General features: G+C 40.4%; 2 protein-coding genes across 10 annotated transcripts in view; one reads left to right on the top strand and one right to left on the bottom strand.

The window, feature by feature from the left end:
• Window positions 1-18,739, bottom strand: part of LOC123261717 (potassium voltage-gated channel protein Shaker) — a 1,350,734-nt gene that overhangs the window by 414,905 nt on the left and 917,090 nt on the right. The window lies entirely within an intron of this gene.
• Window positions 2,472-3,835, top strand: LOC123261736. Its single transcript, XM_044723516.1, has 2 exons — window positions 2,472-2,608; window positions 2,642-3,835. Exon 2 carries the CDS (start codon window positions 2,680-2,682, stop codon window positions 3,145-3,147), a length of 468 nt encoding a protein of 155 aa, XP_044579451.1. The 5' UTR covers window positions 2,472-2,608; window positions 2,642-2,679; the 3' UTR covers window positions 3,148-3,835.

The following is an 18,739-nucleotide window of genomic DNA, read 5'->3' as shown; positions in this document are numbered from 1 at the left end:
CCGAAATAAGTCCTGGTGTTATTAATTAACTGTTTTATTAATTTTTAATTTTAATAATAAATTTAACTTTAATTCTTACAAACTAGCGATTATGACGGAACATGAAATGGCGATGACCTTCAGCCGACATGATGCCTGGCTGACGCTGCAGAACCGAGAAATAAATCAGACATATTTGTACCTGGAGTTTTCTTAATAATACCCTACGCACTCCCTCGAAGAGCTGCAACTGCCTTTTCTCCGTGCTGATACGAATTTCTCCTCGGTGAGGTTAATCTGCTTGGCGGCGAAAACTTCGGTCACCGTCACTCGTCCTCCGGATTTTTGTATAAAGTCTTTGCTATGGTGTTTTTTTTAAATTTGCGTGGCTCCCAGTGAGTCTGTTCGGTCACAATGAATCTTCGGGATTTTGTCGTTGTAGTTCTTTCTTTACTCTGCCTTCCCCACTTTCTCTCTTTCGGCGCCAGGCTTCCCCCTGGGGACTTACTTAGTACTTATAGCTAGAGGTGCGAGTACTTCGGAGCACAGCGTCCTGGAATCCGTCGATAAACTAACTAGCGCGGGCTAGGAACCTCAAATTGATAATATAGGGACCGTAACACTCTGCTACAGTAGCTACTTGTACAAAAAGATAATCTCGAAGTGCTTCCCAACATTGAAGGTGATAATGTCGTGAGAGAGTCTTTTTCTATCACTTGGAAAGGTATAACCAACTACTTTCTGCTCTACCAGTGCCAATGATTTTTTTGTCAACTCTTGTAGGCCAAATCGCCTTTAAAGTATGTATGTAACAGATAAAATGAATTTTAACTGTAACATACATACTAACAACTTTCACGTAGCTCTTTTTAATTTCTTAATTTTATAGGTACTAATATAATACGAGTTGATACTTCTTTTTCTAGCCTCCAGTAACAATGAATCTTCCGTTGACCAATCTTCTGCATTAATGCCTTTTTCATCTGTATCTACAATAGTCTCGACACCAAAACCTTCTGCTTTGATGCCTTCTTCATCTGTATCAACAACAGTCTGGACATCAAAACAGAACGCTTCGAAATCTGAAATTTCAGTACTTGAAGCTGAATTAAATGCTGTCGTAAGAAAGCGAGATGCAGGACTGGGAGACGAAGGGATTGAGAAGACAATAAAAAAATTAAGGCATGATACTGATGGAAAGAAAAAACAGTTACAGAATAAAATAATCTGTGCAACGAACATGCGAAAATTTAGGGTAAAACAAAAAGCTGAAATTTTGAACCTAAAATCTGTTTATCCCAACGTGCAATCCTGGTCTATAAGGACTCAGCCAGGACGTCCTTCTCTTGAAGAAAATCAATCAGGTCTTCTTCAAGTTATTTGTGATATAGTCACACATGGAAGCTCAGCTGCTGATCGACGCCGATTAGAGGTATTGAGAACTTGCAAGACTCTTGATGAATTGCATATGCAGCTTGTTAAAGGTGGATTTTTCATATCCCGGACCTCTACATATCGTAGGCTCATTTCAAAGTATTCTGGATTCTAAAAGGCTAAGCGTCGTTTCACAACTGTGCCTGTGAGATTGTGTCGAGCCCAAACAGACAGACATCGAGACCACGGCGATCAACATTTTTGTAAAGCTACTGCTAATGGTCTCGAGGAACTTGCGTCTATACTTGGGCCAGAACAGGTAGTTTTTATCTCTCAAGATGATAAAGAAAAAGTACCGATAGGAAAAACAGCTGCAAAAGTACAGGCTTCTGTTTTAATGCATTTGAATTACAAAGTGCGCCTCGATGACCACGATTTTGCTGTTGGAGTCTGTCATCAACTGACTCCTTCAGTATATGCTGGTATTACAATAAAAGAAAACTGCATGGGTAGGAAAGAAGCTGTTACATATTCTGGTCCAACGTGCATCGTAATCCGCAGTGGAAAACACAGCAGATCGACGGCAGCAACTCATGCTAATGACCTCAATAAACTTTTAACATTAGATGATTTTAAAAATTTAGCCCTAGGAAAGGATGGAAAAGTCAAGCCTGTGATGATTTTATCGGTCGATGGAGGACCAGATGAAAATCCACGTTACAATAAAGTGATATCTAACTGTATATCGCACTTCAAAGAATACGATTTGGATGGGCTGTTCGTGTTTACGAATGCACCTGGTCGATCAGCATACAACCGAGTTGAGCGGAGAATGGCACTTTTAAGTCGTGAATTAGCCACTGTCGTACTTCCTTATGAACACTACGGGTCACATCTCGATACTCAAGGAAAAACCATTGACCAAGATGGTTACCGTGCAAAGTGGTCGTGTTGGAGTGCTCTCCAGTAATCTTATTCTAATAGTGAACATCAGTCAGGATAAATTTGCAAAGTGTGTCTATTCTGGTGTATAAAAATTGGCAAGTGATATAAATCATATATGGGTCATGAGTATTAATTAGAGTAAAATTAATTGTTAAGTGTCGCATTTTTGTCATAAAACGTGCTTTGTCTTGCGACAGTGTGATATCTGCAGGAGGATTGTAGTATCGTTGGGTATTGGTCTGTTATCGATTGTAAGTCTCCCTTGCCGGAGGTGACATCTAGTTAGTAAGACTAAAACTCTACACTGACTACTGTTTGTAAACAAGTGTAATGTCCACTATTAACTGTTTGTAAACAAGTGTACTGTAAACAGAAAGCATTATGTCGCGTGATTGCAAGTATTGTGGCAATAATATTGTCACAGACAGTATTAAGTGTCCAAAGTGTACTGCATTATATCATCCTGGATGTATAAAACAGACTAAGGTTCTACCAGATGGTGGTTACCAAAAATGTTGTGGCGTAAAAGTTACATCCTCATTGTCGGACCTTCGTGCGTTAATCAGAGAGGAAATTGCGGGTTTGACAACTGAAATCAAGAAGGATATTAGTGATCAATTGAAACTGGTGGTCGATGGTGTTGAATCTCTCGCTGAAAAAGTTAACAGAAATAACGAGTTACTTAAGAATAGAATTGAAGCTGTTGAGGATGTCAATAAAGTCCTTGTAACAAATGTTGCGTCACTTGAAACTCAGGTTAAGAGTAATGCTGACACTATTGTAAAGATCAAGAACCAAATGGCAACGTCTGGTGGAGGAAATGACTCAGCGATCCTTGAGGAAGTTTAAGAAAGACTTGTGAGGCGCAATAATGTGATATTGTTTGGGGTACCTGAATCAGCTGACTCCAGTAAGCAGGGCAGGGAAGACCATGACTTTGCACTAGTAAGGAAAATATGCTCGGCCTTTGAGGTTGATTCTGCATCTGCATCACAATTCAGAATCGGTAAATAGTCACCTGCTCTAATTAAACCGAGACCAATTAAGCTTTCGTTTGATAATGCTACTTTCGCTGAATTATTGATGCAGAGATTGGCCAGGCTGAAGAGGTCCAAACAGCTTCCTTCAGAGCTGCTGAACGTAGCGCTAGCCAAAGACAGGACCATATTGCAGCGGAGGTAGCAGAAGGAGACCTGGTCAGAGTTTCAACGTCGCAAACAGAATGGAGAAGCGAATCTAAGGATAGTGACCACGAATGGGTCGACTTCCATTGTCAGGACACCAGCTCATCGCTCAACTCCGGAGATAGAGATCGGCAATCGATCTTAAATGCATCTTATTTGCAGCATAGTATCTATTATCAAAATGTGCGAGGAATTAAATCCATACTTAAAACTGTAATGTATGAAACAGCCAATAGGGACTTTGATATATACGTATTTACTGAAACTTGGCTACATGATAGTATTTATAACTCGGAACTTTTTGATACTAATCTATTTTTTTGTTTTAGATGTGACAGACGTGAAGCTTTCAGAAAGTCAGGTGGTGGTGTTCTCATATCTTGTAGTAACTCCCTGCAGGTATAGGGTATCAACTTTGATGATATTATTTCACAGTTTCCACAAGTTGATTTGGTAGGAGTTAAAATAGGAATTGGTTAATGGATCAGTGTCATTGCTGTATACATACCACCTGATCTCAACGTACAAATTTATGCTGACTTTCTGGAAGCTTTATTGTCATCTGATGCTGTGGATGCGCGGAAGTTAGTCAGTCTAGGAGATTTTAACTCACCACTATTTTATGGCTATTATAATAGCAACAGTTTCTGTGCAAAGGCTGAGGTAGTGCAATCTTTTGCTACGTTTCTTAATTTAAGTCAGTACAATAACGTGCGTAATAACATGGGGCGGGTTCTTGATTTAGTATTTGGTTCGGTTGAATGTTTCACTGAACTAATTAATGAGCATTTTCTCAGAGTCGATCAATATCACCCTGCGATTGCGATTTCTTTACAGATGCCTGTAGATAGGCTTAAGATTTCATGCAAAATACCAATCTTAAAGTATAATTTTCATCGTTATGATAAAAATACTCTACTCAATGCTTTTGACAATATTAATTGGAAGCAGTTAAATAATCTCTCCCTCGATAACATGTGCAACAAATTTTATCAGCTAATAAATAATGTATTTGAAAACTCTTTGCCCAAAACGCGTACCGATATCAACAGACAAGGCTCTAGATATCCTCTGTGGTTTACCTGGAAATTAATCTGTGATTGCAAGCTAAAAGAAAATTACAGTCTTAAGTTGAAGAAAAGTCCGACTCCCTATTACTTAGAGCAATATAATGGGTTAAGAAGCTCACTAAAACGAAGAATCAAGGAGGCGTTTAATAGCTACCAGAGGGTGTCAGAAAATAAATTAATTAAGGAACCTAAAAGTTTTTGGAAATTTATTAAAACCAGTAAGAAACAGAATCAGTACCCTACAAACTTTTGTATACAAAACAGTAATTGCTCTGATCTCCAGGTGGCTGTTAATTCGTTTGCTCAGTTCTGCAGCAGCGTGTATGCGCATCTAGATAAGTCGTATGACTTTCCGGGTTCTCATGATGGTTTTAAACTTCTAGGAGACTTAATTCCACCTACCGAAACGACAGTACTGGAATACATTAATAAGTTGCCAGATAAGATGTTTACGGGTCTCGATGGCATTCCGTGTACACTAGTAAGAGATTGCGCTCGCTGCTTTAGTAAACCTTTAGCGATTATTTTTGAAACGAGTATAACTAGGGGGACTTTTCCAACTGTTTGGAAAGAAGCTAAGGTCTGCCCAATCTTAAAGTCGGGTGATCCTGCGCTTGTGGCTAATTATAGGCCAATATCTATTATAACAGTATTTGCCAAAGTCTTTGAAATGTATATTTATGATCAACTTTTACCATACTTTAGACCAGTAATCAGTGACTCACAGCATGGGTTTTTCGCGCGTCGCTCGACAGTAACGAACCTTATCTCGCATACATAGTATTTGTATGATAGCATAGCTGCGTTTGACCAAGTAGATGTCGTGCAGACAGACTTTGACAAAGCGTTTGACAAGGTGGATACGGTCTTATTAATCAATAGACTGCAGGATCTTGGGCTACCTGCAAAGCCCCAGGATCTGATAGTCTTATATCTCTGTAATCGGGTTAACCAAGTTGTATTTAATGGGCATCATTCAAGGCCTTACGTATCAACATCTGGGGTCCCACAGGGCTCCAATCTAGGACCACTACTCATCATAATCTTCATCAACCCATTAGCTAACATTATATCGTGCTTCTCTGAGCTCTTTGCAGATGATGCTTAATATTATCTACGCATTCGCTCATGGTCCGACTGCCAACATTTGCAGAGAATTCTAGAGGCGCTTGCGTCGTGGTGTAAGATAAACAAACTTTACTTAAATGAATCTAAATGTAAAATAATATCATTCGGGCGCTTCAATACTGAAATTCATTTTCCGTATACCATTAACGGCATGCTACTCGAGCGTGTTAATAAATGTAAAGATTTAGGTGTAATTTTTGATTCATGCTTAACATTTACGGACCATTATAAGGCAATAACCCTGTCCGCGTTCAAGACCCTTGGGTTTATTGTGAGAGTAACAAAGGGTATGAAAAATATCAATACACTCAAAACATTGTATAATGCACTAGTTCGTCCCAAACTGGAATATGCGTCGGTAATATGGTCACCGGTATATAGAAAATATATAGAAGGTCTTGAGAGGGTTCAGCGTAGATTTCTGAAGTATCTAACTTTTAAGATTGATGGTCAGTATCCTATACCCGGTACTGATTACTTTGAACTATGTAGAAGTACAGGTTTGCTTACACTAGAGGAGAGAAGAATATGTTCTTCGATAATTCTCGTAAGAAACATATGCAGGAATTACGCTGATTGCTCTCAATTTCTGGCTCTTTTACCGTTTTATATCCCTTCTCGTAATACAAGATCATCTCAGATATTCAAGGTATCTGTAGCCAGAACCAACTGGATTCAAGCCTCTCCTTTGCACAGACTGACTTCAATATGTAATGCGTTTTTTAGTGGTGAGGGGTGTCTATTGGACCTGTTGGGGTACAATCAACCAGTGTCGGCGGACTCGCTCGCATCCATAATTGTGTCAATGCGTGATAACAATTACCGTTGACATGAGTCTAACATTGTGCTGATTTTAACCTATTATATAGATAAGCCATGAAACCATAATGTAAAATTAAGTAATGTATCATTTTAAGTATAAGGCATTGCTAGGTCCACTTACGTACTTCAAAGAATTGTGTCATCATAAGTATGTTATTATCACGATTATTATTTATTATTATTACTATCAGTATATTTTACGTTTATTTTTCTTTATTCTCTTTGTGAGGAAGGCGTATAGTAGATTAAACTTTCTTGGTAATATAAGATAAGTGGCACTGATTTGTTAACTAGTATATTATAAGGAATGAAGCTATGTGGATGATCATTACTACTGTTGCTATGACTTAGTACTGTTAGAATAAGTCTTGGTATTATAATTGCAGCTGTAATGTTTAGAATAATTATATATATATATATATATATATATATGTATATATATGAATTGATTATTATTGCCATCTTGTATTAAATATTATAATTAGTGATCCTGTTAATGGCTGTAAGCTGTTGGGTCTAAATAAAGGAAAAAAAAAAAAAAAAAAAAAAAAACTACGGGTCACATCTCGATTCTCAAGGAAAAACCATTGACAGCGAGTTAGAGTTAAAAAACTTTCAACATGCAGGTACATGTTATTGAGTGATGTACAGTCTTCTCTGCTGCTAATATATTTATAACTTGAATTCAAATTTATCTATAATTTTATTGTATATTATTTTCAGAAGAAACGTTAGCTGAGATTTGGTCTCAGATGGTTATTGACGGTCATAACGTAATGGCGGAATATATGCCTCCAGAGGAAGTTCTTCCGGAAACTTCACCAGTTTCTGACAATTAGTATGGAAATCATGTTCGTGAAAGTCAATATTTCCTTCAAATCACCAAGTGCTCCGATGACTTCTGCTGTGCTCCTCGTCGCAGTGCACTAAAAAATGTTTTGTACCAAGGCTTTTTACCGGCACCTTTTCGATGTCACAAAACGCTTTCCGTATACCAAGTCCCAATAAAGTTGGGTCGGAAATATTTCCATCATTGCTTGTACGTCAATCTATAACATTACGGCTGGATTTCTCACAGGGTAGAGCAATACCCTATGATTTATACAGTCCATCTATTAAAAATAATATCACCGGAAGAACGTGTTCAATTTGTGGCCTTTATTTCGCCTCAAAAAAATCAATGAACAGCCATCGAAAAAATTTGCATGGTGGTGCAGTGGACAACCTGTCTCGCGTGCGACTTCTGCGGGTTCTCTCTAGGAGGCTACAAGAAGTTTTATGTGTTTTGAGAGAAAGTGTGGAGTGGTTAGACGTCGAGGTCATCGACGAACAAGAAATAACCAAGACTGAAGAAACTCTTGATTTGACTGCCCCCTTAATTAACGATGTATCCGAATGGATTGATGCTGGAAACGTATTTGTTGAAGACGTATGAGATGAAAATTAATGTGATTAAACAGAAAATAATTGTTGAGTTCGTAAATTAAGTTACTGTAAGTTACATACTGTATAACAATATGTTTTCACAAATGTTGTTCTTTTTCATAATACATAATTCACTAGTAATTTAAGTATGCATGCAGTCCTATGCAATAAAGATGAGTAGGAGCCAAATTATTTTTTTTTTCAATTTTTGCCTTTGAAATGATTAAAAATCATAATTATAAATTACTACGTGAAACCTAAAGGGGGAGGGGAGGGTCTTGGCATATACTACAAGTGGTCACCGAAAAGAGGGAGGGGTCGAAAAAACTAAAAAAATAGGTCACGTAGTATGGGTATGTTCTCTTAATTTTTTTTGGCCTAAATTTAAAACTGCTAATTTTGATTTGAGAAATAATTATTTTCCATTAGTATATAATTAAAGTTTAAGTTTTGCAGATAACATTCTTAATTTTTTTAAAATAATAATTATTGTTAATCAAAAAAATGTATTGGAGAATGTAATTCGTTAGAATCTGAAATCTAAACATTTTCCCTTTATATTTTTTTAACTTCCTGCTAAGAAAATTGATAATTTTCAAAAATCGGAAAGTTATCGGTTTTACCCCGTTTTGCAAAAATCGAGTTTTCATCAGATCTCGACGTTTTAGGGTCACATGAAGCTTCCCTGACTCTTCCCGCGATGTTGCCCGTGCGGCTGTGTGTGTGTGTGTGTGTGTATGTGTGTGTATATGTGTGTATGTATGTAAACTTCTTATAACTTTTGAACGGCTCGGCCAATTGGATTAAAATAGGTGGCGATCCAAAGATTATCATTGTCATTAAATTTCGCAGAAATTTGAATTGATTCGGTTCGCTAGATTTTGAGAAATCTCAAAAAGAAAATTTTCAAAAAATCGTTTTTTCGCAATAACTTTTCAACGGCTCCACCGATCAATTCCAAAAACCCTTTCCGTATACCAAGTCCCAATAAAGTTGGGTCGAAAATATTTCCATCATTGCTTGTACGTCAATCTATAACATTACGGCTCGATTTCTCACAGGGTAGAGCAATACCCTATGATTAATTTGCTCTCGAGTTTGAAAGACCACGTCGATTGCCACCAGTCTCGTCAAAATCGGTTGATTCGTACAAGAATTATCGAAAACGAAAAATTTCGAAAAAAGTGTTTTTTTCACATAACTTCGACATTTCTCTTTGGATTGTTTTTAATGAAATAGAATAATTATTAGAACCCGAAAAGCTACGTCAATTGCCACCGAGGACGTGAAATTCAGTTAATTGGTTCGTGAGTTATCGTTGTCGAAAAAATTCGGAAAAAGTGAATTTTTCAAATTTCTCTAAAATTTTCGGTTCGATCAGTTTGTGTTTGAAAGTATATTATAAAATTGGAAAAACCACGTGGGATACTGTCAACTGCGTGAAAATCAGTTCATTCATTCAGAAATTATTGTAGTTCGAAAATCAGAAAAATACTGTTTTGTTAAACTTCTATCAGACTTTTAAGATCGAAGAGCTCATAAGCTTAAAACAGCTAATTCTATGAGCTCAGAGAGCTTGAAATAATATACAAATATTTTTGAGCATGAAGAGCTCGAAAACGTCATAAGTTCCATTTTAAGCGATTAGATCTGGAATTAACGGGAAGTTCCAGGGATGGTCTTTAGGGTCAACCGCTTTCCAGATTTGTTTTTATGGATTTCATTTGAAATTTTATGTAGTTTATTACTAAAGGAAATACGCTTTAACGTATATCTGAGTTTGAAACGTTGCACTCTTATCCTGGTTCTCAGCGGGAGATAATTTTTATAACCCTGGTCTGTGTACTTAGGCCTCTTACTTGGGAAACTTTTGAAATTTGTTAATAGGAAAAAAAAATTTCTCAGGAGCTATAACATTTGAAATTTGAAACCTTTGAGGGAATCGTTTCAATCTCGGATAACTGTTTGAACTATGACTAATACAAAAAAAATTTTTAAAATAAAGAAATAGAATAACGTAATAAAAAAAAATTAGGAAAATAGTTGACCCTAAAGGCCATCCCTGAAACTTCCCGCTCATTTCATACTTAAGCGCACAAACCTACTTATTACGTTTTTGAGCTCTTTAAGCTCAAAAATATAATTTTCGTATCATTTTGAGCTCTCCGAGCTCAAAAATCTGCTAGAAGTTAAATAAAACACTATTTTTCGAATTTTCAAACCGCAATTACTTTTGAATGAATAAACCGATTTTTTCGTAATTGGTGGCATTTAACGCAGTTTTTAAAGCCTCATAAAGAATCTTCAAATTTGAATCGATCGAACAAGAAATTTCAAAGTAATTCCTAAAAAACTATTTTTTCGATTTTTTTCGTTAACAATAACTCACAAACGAATTAACCGATTCCGACCGTGCTAGCGGCAATCAACGTGATTTTTTTATGTTAAGAGCTGATAAGTTTTTAAAATTGATCGGTCAAGCCGTATACAAGTTATTCCAAAAAAACCACATTTCAAAAATTTTTTTTGAGATTTCTCAAAATCTACTGATTCGAATCGATCCAAATTATGCTCAAAATCTAAATTTAGTCAAGCACCTTTCGAATAGTGCCAACCGCGATAAAATCAGTTAAGCCGTTCAAAAGTTATGAGAGGTTTACATACGGCCGCACACACACACACACACACACACACACACACACACACACACACACACACACACACACACACACAAACACACATACATACATACAGACGTACGGACATCATCGCGGAAACATTTGTGGAGGCTTCCTAGGACCTCAAAACGTCAACATCCGTTGAAAACTCGATTTTCGAAAAACGAGGTGAAACCAATAACTTCCCGATTTTCGAAAATTTTTTATTTTCTTAGCAGGAAGTTAAAAATTAGGAAAATGGTTGACCCTAAAGGCCAACCCTACAATTTCCCGCTAATTCCGCTAATACATGGCCGTTTTTGTTGCTCTTCGAGCTCAAAAAAATACCTTTTCTATGCTTTTGAGTTCTTTTAGCTCAAAAGTCTAATAGAAGTTTCATAGAACACTATTTTTTGAATAATTAAACCGCAATAACTTTTGAATGAATGAACCGATTTTTACACGGTTGGCGGCATTCTACGCAGTTTTTTAAGCCTCATGAAAAATTTTTTAGTATCAATTCGTCAAACTAGAAATTTCGGAGTAACTCTGAAAAATCACTTTTTTCGGTTTTCTTTCGTTCACGATATCTCTCGAACGAATCATCCGATTTTGACCGGATCGGCGGCGATCGACGTGGTTTTTCAAGATTGAGAGCTGCTAAGTTTTTGTAATCGATGAGTGGAGCCGTTTGAAAGTTATTAAAAAAAAACCACTTCTGAAGAAAATTTTTTTCCTTTTTTTTTTTTAGATTTCTCTAAATTTCTCAAAATCTATCGGTCCAAATCGGTTCAATTTTTTTGGAAATCTAAGTTTGTAAAGCCTTTTCGAATGGCACCAACCACGATGAAATCGGTTCAACTGTTCAAAAGTTATAAGAGGTTTAAATACTTACACACACACACACACACACACACACACACACACACACACACACACACACACACACACACACACACACACACACACACACACACACACACACACACACACACACACATTGTTGAATTCATGGACTTTCTGGATCGACTGACGGAGGACGCGAAGCAGTACTACCCAGTGGCAATAGCTGGAGACTTCAACGCCTGGGCAGTGGAATGGGGCAGCAAACACACCAACGCTCGAGGTAAAGAACTACTGGAAGCTTTTTCTACGTTAGATGTAAAATTGTTAAACAGCGGCGATGCGCCGACGTACACTAAAGGAGACGCAAGTTCTATTGTAGATCTTACTTTTGTCAGCAGCAGCCTCATCAGAGGAAACTACGACTGGAAGGTGATGGAGATCTACACGGCCAGCGATCACAATGCGATTCTCTGGGAAGTATCAAAGGACCAGAATCCTAGAAAACCGGCTAAGAAACTTGACATCGTTGGGTGGAAGGTGAAATCCTTTGACCCAGGTGCTCTAGTAGCTGCCCTAAATAGTGAACCGCTTACTACTGGATCTGCAGAAGAAATGACCAAGGACTTGATGAAGAGAGTGACCCAGGCTTGCGACACCTGCATGCCCCGTAAACGGGGCATGAACCAAAGACGTTCGATGCACTGGTGGAACGAACACATCAGCTTCCTACGGAAAGAGTGTCTCAAGAAAAGAAGAATATCTCAGCGTGGTTATCGGCGGCCTGACTCAGCGGAACTAGTCGCGGAATACAAGAAAGCTCGTCGACATTTAAACAAAGCCATCAAGGATAGCAAGAAGAACTGCTAGAAAGAGCTAATCAACGAGGTGGACAAAGACTTGTGGGGTAGACCTTACAAGGTAGTCATGGCACACCTGAAATATCAGCCAATGCCGTCTCCTACGTGTCCTCAACTCTTACAGAAGATCGTGACTGCGCTATTTCCACGACAGCGCGTTTTCAACTATCTGTTGACACAGGACGAACTGAATGATATTCCACCTGTCACGAAAGAAGAACTGATGGAAGCTTGTAACCGCATCGGGAATAATAAAGCACCGGGATTGGACAGAATCCCTAATATTGCCTTGAAAACATCTATTAAAGCAGCGCCAGCGTTATTCCTCGACGTCTACAACATCTGCTTGAAGGAAGGGATTTTTCCTCGGAAGTGGAAACAACAACGGCAGGTACTACTCCCTAAAGGGAAAAAGCCACCGGAAGAACCGTCATCTTATCGTCCACTCTGCATGCTGGATACAGCCGGTAAGATACTAGAACGTATAATTCACCAAAGGATAGAAGCAGTTGTCGATCCACTTTTGGCAGACAATCAGTACGGATTTCGGAAAGGACGATCAACCTTGGACGCGATCAACCTGGTTGTCGGTATAGCCAAAGACGCAATCGCCGGTACCAGATGGAAGGGGGGAACGAAGAAATATTGCCTGGTGGCAACTTTAGACATAAAAAATGCCTTCAACTCCGCCAACTGGGATTGCATCATGCAAGCCCTTCAAGAGATAAACGTACCAGGATATCTACGAAGGATAGTCGCTAGCTACTTCACAGATAGAGTCCTGAGATATGACATGAAGAATGGTCCAAAGGAGTATGATGTTACTGGAGGTGTACCGCAGGGTTCTGTTCTCGGTCCACTTCTCTGGAATGTCATGTACAACGGATTGCTGAGACTGAAACTACCAAGAAACGTCAAACTGGTAGCGTACGCGGACGACGTAGCCGTAGTAATAGTCGCCAAGCATCTTGATGAGATAAAACATATGTTCGCTATCACCTTTGAGCGAATTAACCAGTGGATGGACACAGTAAATTTACAACTGGCTAAACAGAAGACCGAGGCTGTACTTATCACTAGCAGAAAAGTGGTGGAAACGATCAATCTAAACGTCGGAGACCAAGAAATCACATCCCAACCATTCATTCGTTATCTGGGAGTGATGCTCGATGCCCGACTTAACTTTAAACATCAAGTTGAACACGTGACCACCAAAGCATCAGCAGTAGTAGCCAACTTAGTACGATTGATGCCCAACATCGGTGGCCCGAAGCAGACAAGGAGGTCATTACTATCATCAGTAGTTACATCGGTCCTCACATATGGTATATTCATATGGGCCGACGCACTTGAGATCCAAGAATCATAGAGGAAAGCATGTCTAGTTTACCGACTGAGCGCGCTAAGAGTAGCCAGCGCCTTTCGAACAATATCAGAGGTAGCAGGGTGTGTCATTTCCGGAATTTTGCCGCTCAGAGTCCTAGCTGAGGAAAGACGTAACCTTTACCAACGAAAGAGGACAACCGCACAAAGTGCCGAGGAACTCAGAGCTAAAGAACGGCAGAACAGCATCGCACGATGGCAATCGCAGTGGGACGCCGCGACATCAGGGAGATGGACACACCGTCTCATACCAAGGATTGACGTTTGGCTTAACCAGAATCATGGCGAGGCCAACTACTATCTGACCCAGATGTTGTCAGGACACGGCTGTTTCCGGGAGTACCTTTATCGCTTAAAGCACGATAATTCCCCAGAGTGTCCGTCTTGCTCAAGAGTTGCTGAAAATGCGGAGCACGTTTTCTTTGAGTGCCCTCGTTTTAACCCACAGCGTGATGAGTTAGAGAAGATCCTGAACAAGAAAATCACACCAGAGTCAATAGTAGAAGAAATGCTGTCATCCGAAGCACGTTTACCACCGAAGTACTTACAGAGCTGCGTTCCATTGAAAGAAAAAGGGCAAATGACAGAAACTAGAAGGAAGGAAAAATAACACCTTAGCCACCAGAAGGAATAGCAGTAGCTAGATCCTCCCCTCACGAAGTAATGCCTGACGGCGGTTTCCATGAGGGATTAGAGGAAAGAAGAAAAGGGGTTTAGGGTTTAGTGGGTAGGGGCGTTAGCGTCGAGTTTTAGTATGACGCTGCGTCGAGTCGCCACATATCCAGGCCGAACAGCTATGCCTGGAATCCGTAAGAAGGATTCCCCCCCCTAAGATAGAATAAAAAAAAAAAAAAACACACACACACACACACACACACACACACACATACATACATACAGACACTGTGACAACCCGCGGGGATAGTCAGGGAAGCTTTCTGTGACCTTCAAACGTCGAGATCTGATGAAAACTCGATTTTTGCAAAACGGGGTGAAAACAATAACTTCCCGATTTTTGAAAATCTTCGATTTCCTTAGCGGGAAGTTAAAAATTAGGGAAACGGTTCACCCTAATGGCCATCCCTGCAACTTCCCGCCAATTCCGTGAATACGTGGCCGCTTTTTTTGAGCTCTTCGAGCTCAAAAAGATACCTTTTCTATGCTTTTGAGCTCTTTGAGCTTAAAAGTCTGATAGAAGTTTCATAGAACACTATTTTTTGAATTTTCAAACTGCAATAACTTTTGAATGAATGAACCAATTTTTACGCGGTTGGCGGCATTCTACGCAATTTCTTAAGCCTCATTAGGATTTTTTAAGTTTTAATTGGTCGAACTATAAATTTCGGAGTAACTGCGAAAAAACACTTTTTCCAGTTTTCTTTCGTTCACGATATCTCTCAAACGAATCAACCGATTTTGACCGGATTGGCGGTGATCGACGTAGTTTTCGAGGTTAAGAGCTGATTAGTTTTTGAAATCGATCGGTAATGCCGTTTAAAAGTTATCCGAAAAAAACAACTTCTAAAAAAATTTTTTTCCTAATTTTTTTTTAGATTTCTCAAAATTTCTCAAAATCTATCGGTTCGAATCGGTTTAAATTGACAGGAAATCTAAGTTTGCTGAAGCTCTTTTCGAATAGCACCAACCGCGATAAAATCGATTCAACCGTTCAAAAGTTATAAGTGGTTTACATACTTACTTACTTACTTACACACACACACTCACACACACACACACACACACACACACACATACACACACACACACACACGCACATACACACCCGTCGGAAGAAGCCAAACTCCCACCGGGCGCGTCCCCAGGTGGCGGATAGGGGGGTCCTAACCGGTCGTAAGATCGGCGGATTGGGGCGAAATAAAATAGCCCTCGCGGACCAAATCAGGCATCGGAGCTGAAGAGTAACAGCCACCGTCCGTGTATCCTTGTGGGTTGGAGAAAGCTCGCTGTTCTTCGGAGCAGAGGGTAAGAGCGAAATAAAATAGCTCTCGCGGTAAAAAACGAAAACTCCCCTTTTGGCAGGAAGGGTTGGTCACACCATCTGACCTAGGGTCACGTACGCAAGCGGATAAGGTGACGCTGCTCGAAAGAGATGTGCGAAATGATCCTTATAGCGCGGTGTACGTGGTAACTACCGGCATCTACGTGCCGCACCCACGGGAGCAAGAGGAAGCCGATGAAGGAAGCAGGTGCAGGGTCGAAGCGGTTGAGATTTCCCGCTTCAATGACCGAAAGCTCTTATAGCAATAGAGGTAGCTGTAAGAGTGATCACCCCTCCACTTCCGGAGGCATCGCGTTCGGAGACGACCTTTTGCTTTGGAGTATCACTCAAAACCATGGAAGAAACGAAAAATCAAGAAAAGGACAGGAGTATTAGTGGGCCTCACGCCCAAGAAGCAGCGATTATCGTAAGCGCTGAGATGAAGCGGACGCAAGCGCTGGAACGCCTCGAAAAGCTGACCAGCGAACTGCATGAGTTTGTCCAATCAAAGGTCGATATCCATAAAGAGATAAAGACCAAGGCAACCGGGGTATTTAACGCCCTTCGAAGGTTTAAAAAACTGGACGAAGAATGGCAGTCACCTCGATGACTCACTCCTCGTTTTACGCCGGAGAAGAGCAGTCAACTTGCTGTGGAGATCGAAGAATCAATGGACACCGGAGGCGATGCTGACGTTGAATCTGATGCTAAAGACGGAGGTCATACTTCCAACAAGTCTAACAAGTGGAAGGACCGAAACTCCCCATATGGAATAGATGGGCGATTGACGAAGAGAAAGGACTTGAAACCAAGTCCTCCGAAAAACGTGATGAAGCAGAACGCCGAAAAAAAAGACGCGACTGATTGGAAAGATGTCCACACATGGAAAGAGAAACGGAGGCTAGCCAAAGAACAACTCCCAAAGGAGCCTCCAAAGAAGCCCAGGCCGGAGCCTAAGCGCAAAAAACCGCTCAAATGGATCAGACCCGACGCACTGATCATCCGCCCGGCCGAAAAAGCAAAGTACGCCGAGATTTTGCGTCGCATAAAGAAGGACGTCCCTGATGTGCAAGTTCGCACAACAGTGGACAAGATCAACAAGACCAGAAGCGGGGACTTGCTGATTACGATTTCGCGGAAGTGTGTGGACAAAGGCCAAGGCCTGCAACATACCATCGCAAACATTCTTAAGGAGGAGGCCAAAGTGATCTGCAAAGGGCCACAAGAAGACATCGAGATTCGAGACCTAGATGACACCACAACAAAGGAGGATATTTAGGCTGCCCTGCATACGGTAACCAAGGAGCTCTGCGAAATACTACCAGAGACAATCAAGATCCGCAAAGTCTACAGAGGTACCCAAACCGCTGTCGTGACACTACCGGCTGCAGCAGCTCAGAAGATATTAGAAGGAAGCGGTAAAATCCGAATTGGCTGCGTCAACTGCTGATCTAGAGCCACGAGGAAATCTACCCAATGCTACAAATGCTGGCATTTCGGGCACCACGGATCCCAGTGCAGAAGCAAGACAGATCGATCCAAGCTATGCATCAGATGCGGCCAAGAAGGACACAAGATTGCGGACTGTAAAAACCCAGCGAAATGTGTATTATGCGCGGAAAATAAGAGCGCAGAGAACGCTGCCCATCACGCCCGCACATACAGGTGCCCGGTATACAAAGAGGCACTCCAGAGATTGACAAGCAAGCAAACATGAGGATATTACAGCTTAACCTCAATCACTGTGAGGCCGCGCATGACCTGCTCATGCAGACCGTGCGAGAATTAGAGCTTGACTTGGTACTAATAGCAGAGCCATATAAACACCTGAGTACCCAACCCTGGGAAGCTGATAGCACATCCAAAGCTGTCATCTGGTCATGTGGCAAGCTCCCCTTCCAAAATGCAGTCGACAACAGCAATGCCGGCTTTGTAGCAGTATCAGTAGAGGGCATCCGCTTCTATAGCTGCTACGCACCACCTAGCCTCTCCATTGTTGACTTCACTGATTTCTTGGATCGACTAACTGAAGATGCGAAGCAATACCATCCAGTAGCGATAGCCGGGGACTTCAACTCCTGGGCAGTTGACTGGGGCAGCAAACATACCAACGCACGAGGGAAAGCACTACTAGAGGCCTTTACTACACTAGATGTAGTTTCGCTCAACAGTGGTGATACGCCGACCTACACCAAAGGTGACGCAAGCTCAATTGTAGACCTCACTTTTGTCAGTAATAGCCTTGCTAGAGGTGACTACAACTGGAAAGTGTTGGACATCTACACTTCCAGCGACCATCATGCGATATTCTGGGAAATATCAAACGACCAGAACCTCAAGAGACCAATCAAGCAGTCTAACATTGTTGGTTGGAAGGTCAAATCTTTTGACCCAGAAGCATTGCTAATAGCCCTCGATGGTGATCCGATCAACACTGGATGTGCAGAACAACATACTAAGGACCTGATGAGAAGAGTAACACATGCTTGTGATCCCAGTATGCCTCGTAAACGTGGCATAAATTCGAGACCTTCGGTGCATTAGTGGAATGACCACATCAGCGTCCTCCGTAAAGAAAGAGCTGCTGAAGACGCGGAGCACGTCTTCTTTGTATGTCCTCGTTTCGATCCACAGCGTGAAGAACTGGAGAGGATCCTGAACCAGAGAATGCAACCAGATTCACTAGTAGAAGCAATGTTGTCATCAGAAGCTGCCTGGAACGCTACCAACACGTTTGCAACAGAAGTCCTTAGCGGGAAGTTAAAAATGTAAAGATAGTTTTTTTTGAAGTACTTTCTTACTGTCTTATCCCTTATTAAAAAAAAAATTGAAAAGATTCAACACATGCAAAATGTATATCTATATATTCGTCAAGTTAAATCTTTTTTAATCTCTTTGAGTCATTTCGAATCTTTTCAAATCTCTTTTTCTAATCAGAGATATTAACGTGAATGTTGAATTAAAATAATAAAAAAACAGGTGACTGCTAATTTAAAAATTTTTGATGTGTGCAAACTATATATAAATTTATTTACTTCCATACTCTTTTCAAGTTAATATGATTGAATTT

Source organism: Cotesia glomerata, linkage group LG3 (genome assembly GCF_020080835.1).
Source record: "Cotesia glomerata isolate CgM1 linkage group LG3, MPM_Cglom_v2.3, whole genome shotgun sequence".
Lineage (NCBI taxonomy): Eukaryota > Metazoa > Arthropoda > Insecta > Hymenoptera > Braconidae > Cotesia > Cotesia glomerata.
The sequence above is the reverse complement of the archived record's forward strand: the minus strand, read 5'-3'. Positions and strand labels throughout refer to the sequence as shown.

Excerpts from the sequence above, each read along its gene's own strand:
- LOC123261736 (XM_044723516.1), top strand. The coding sequence starts at position 2,680 with ATGTCGCGTGATTGCAAGTATTGTGGCAATAATATTGTCACAGACAGT.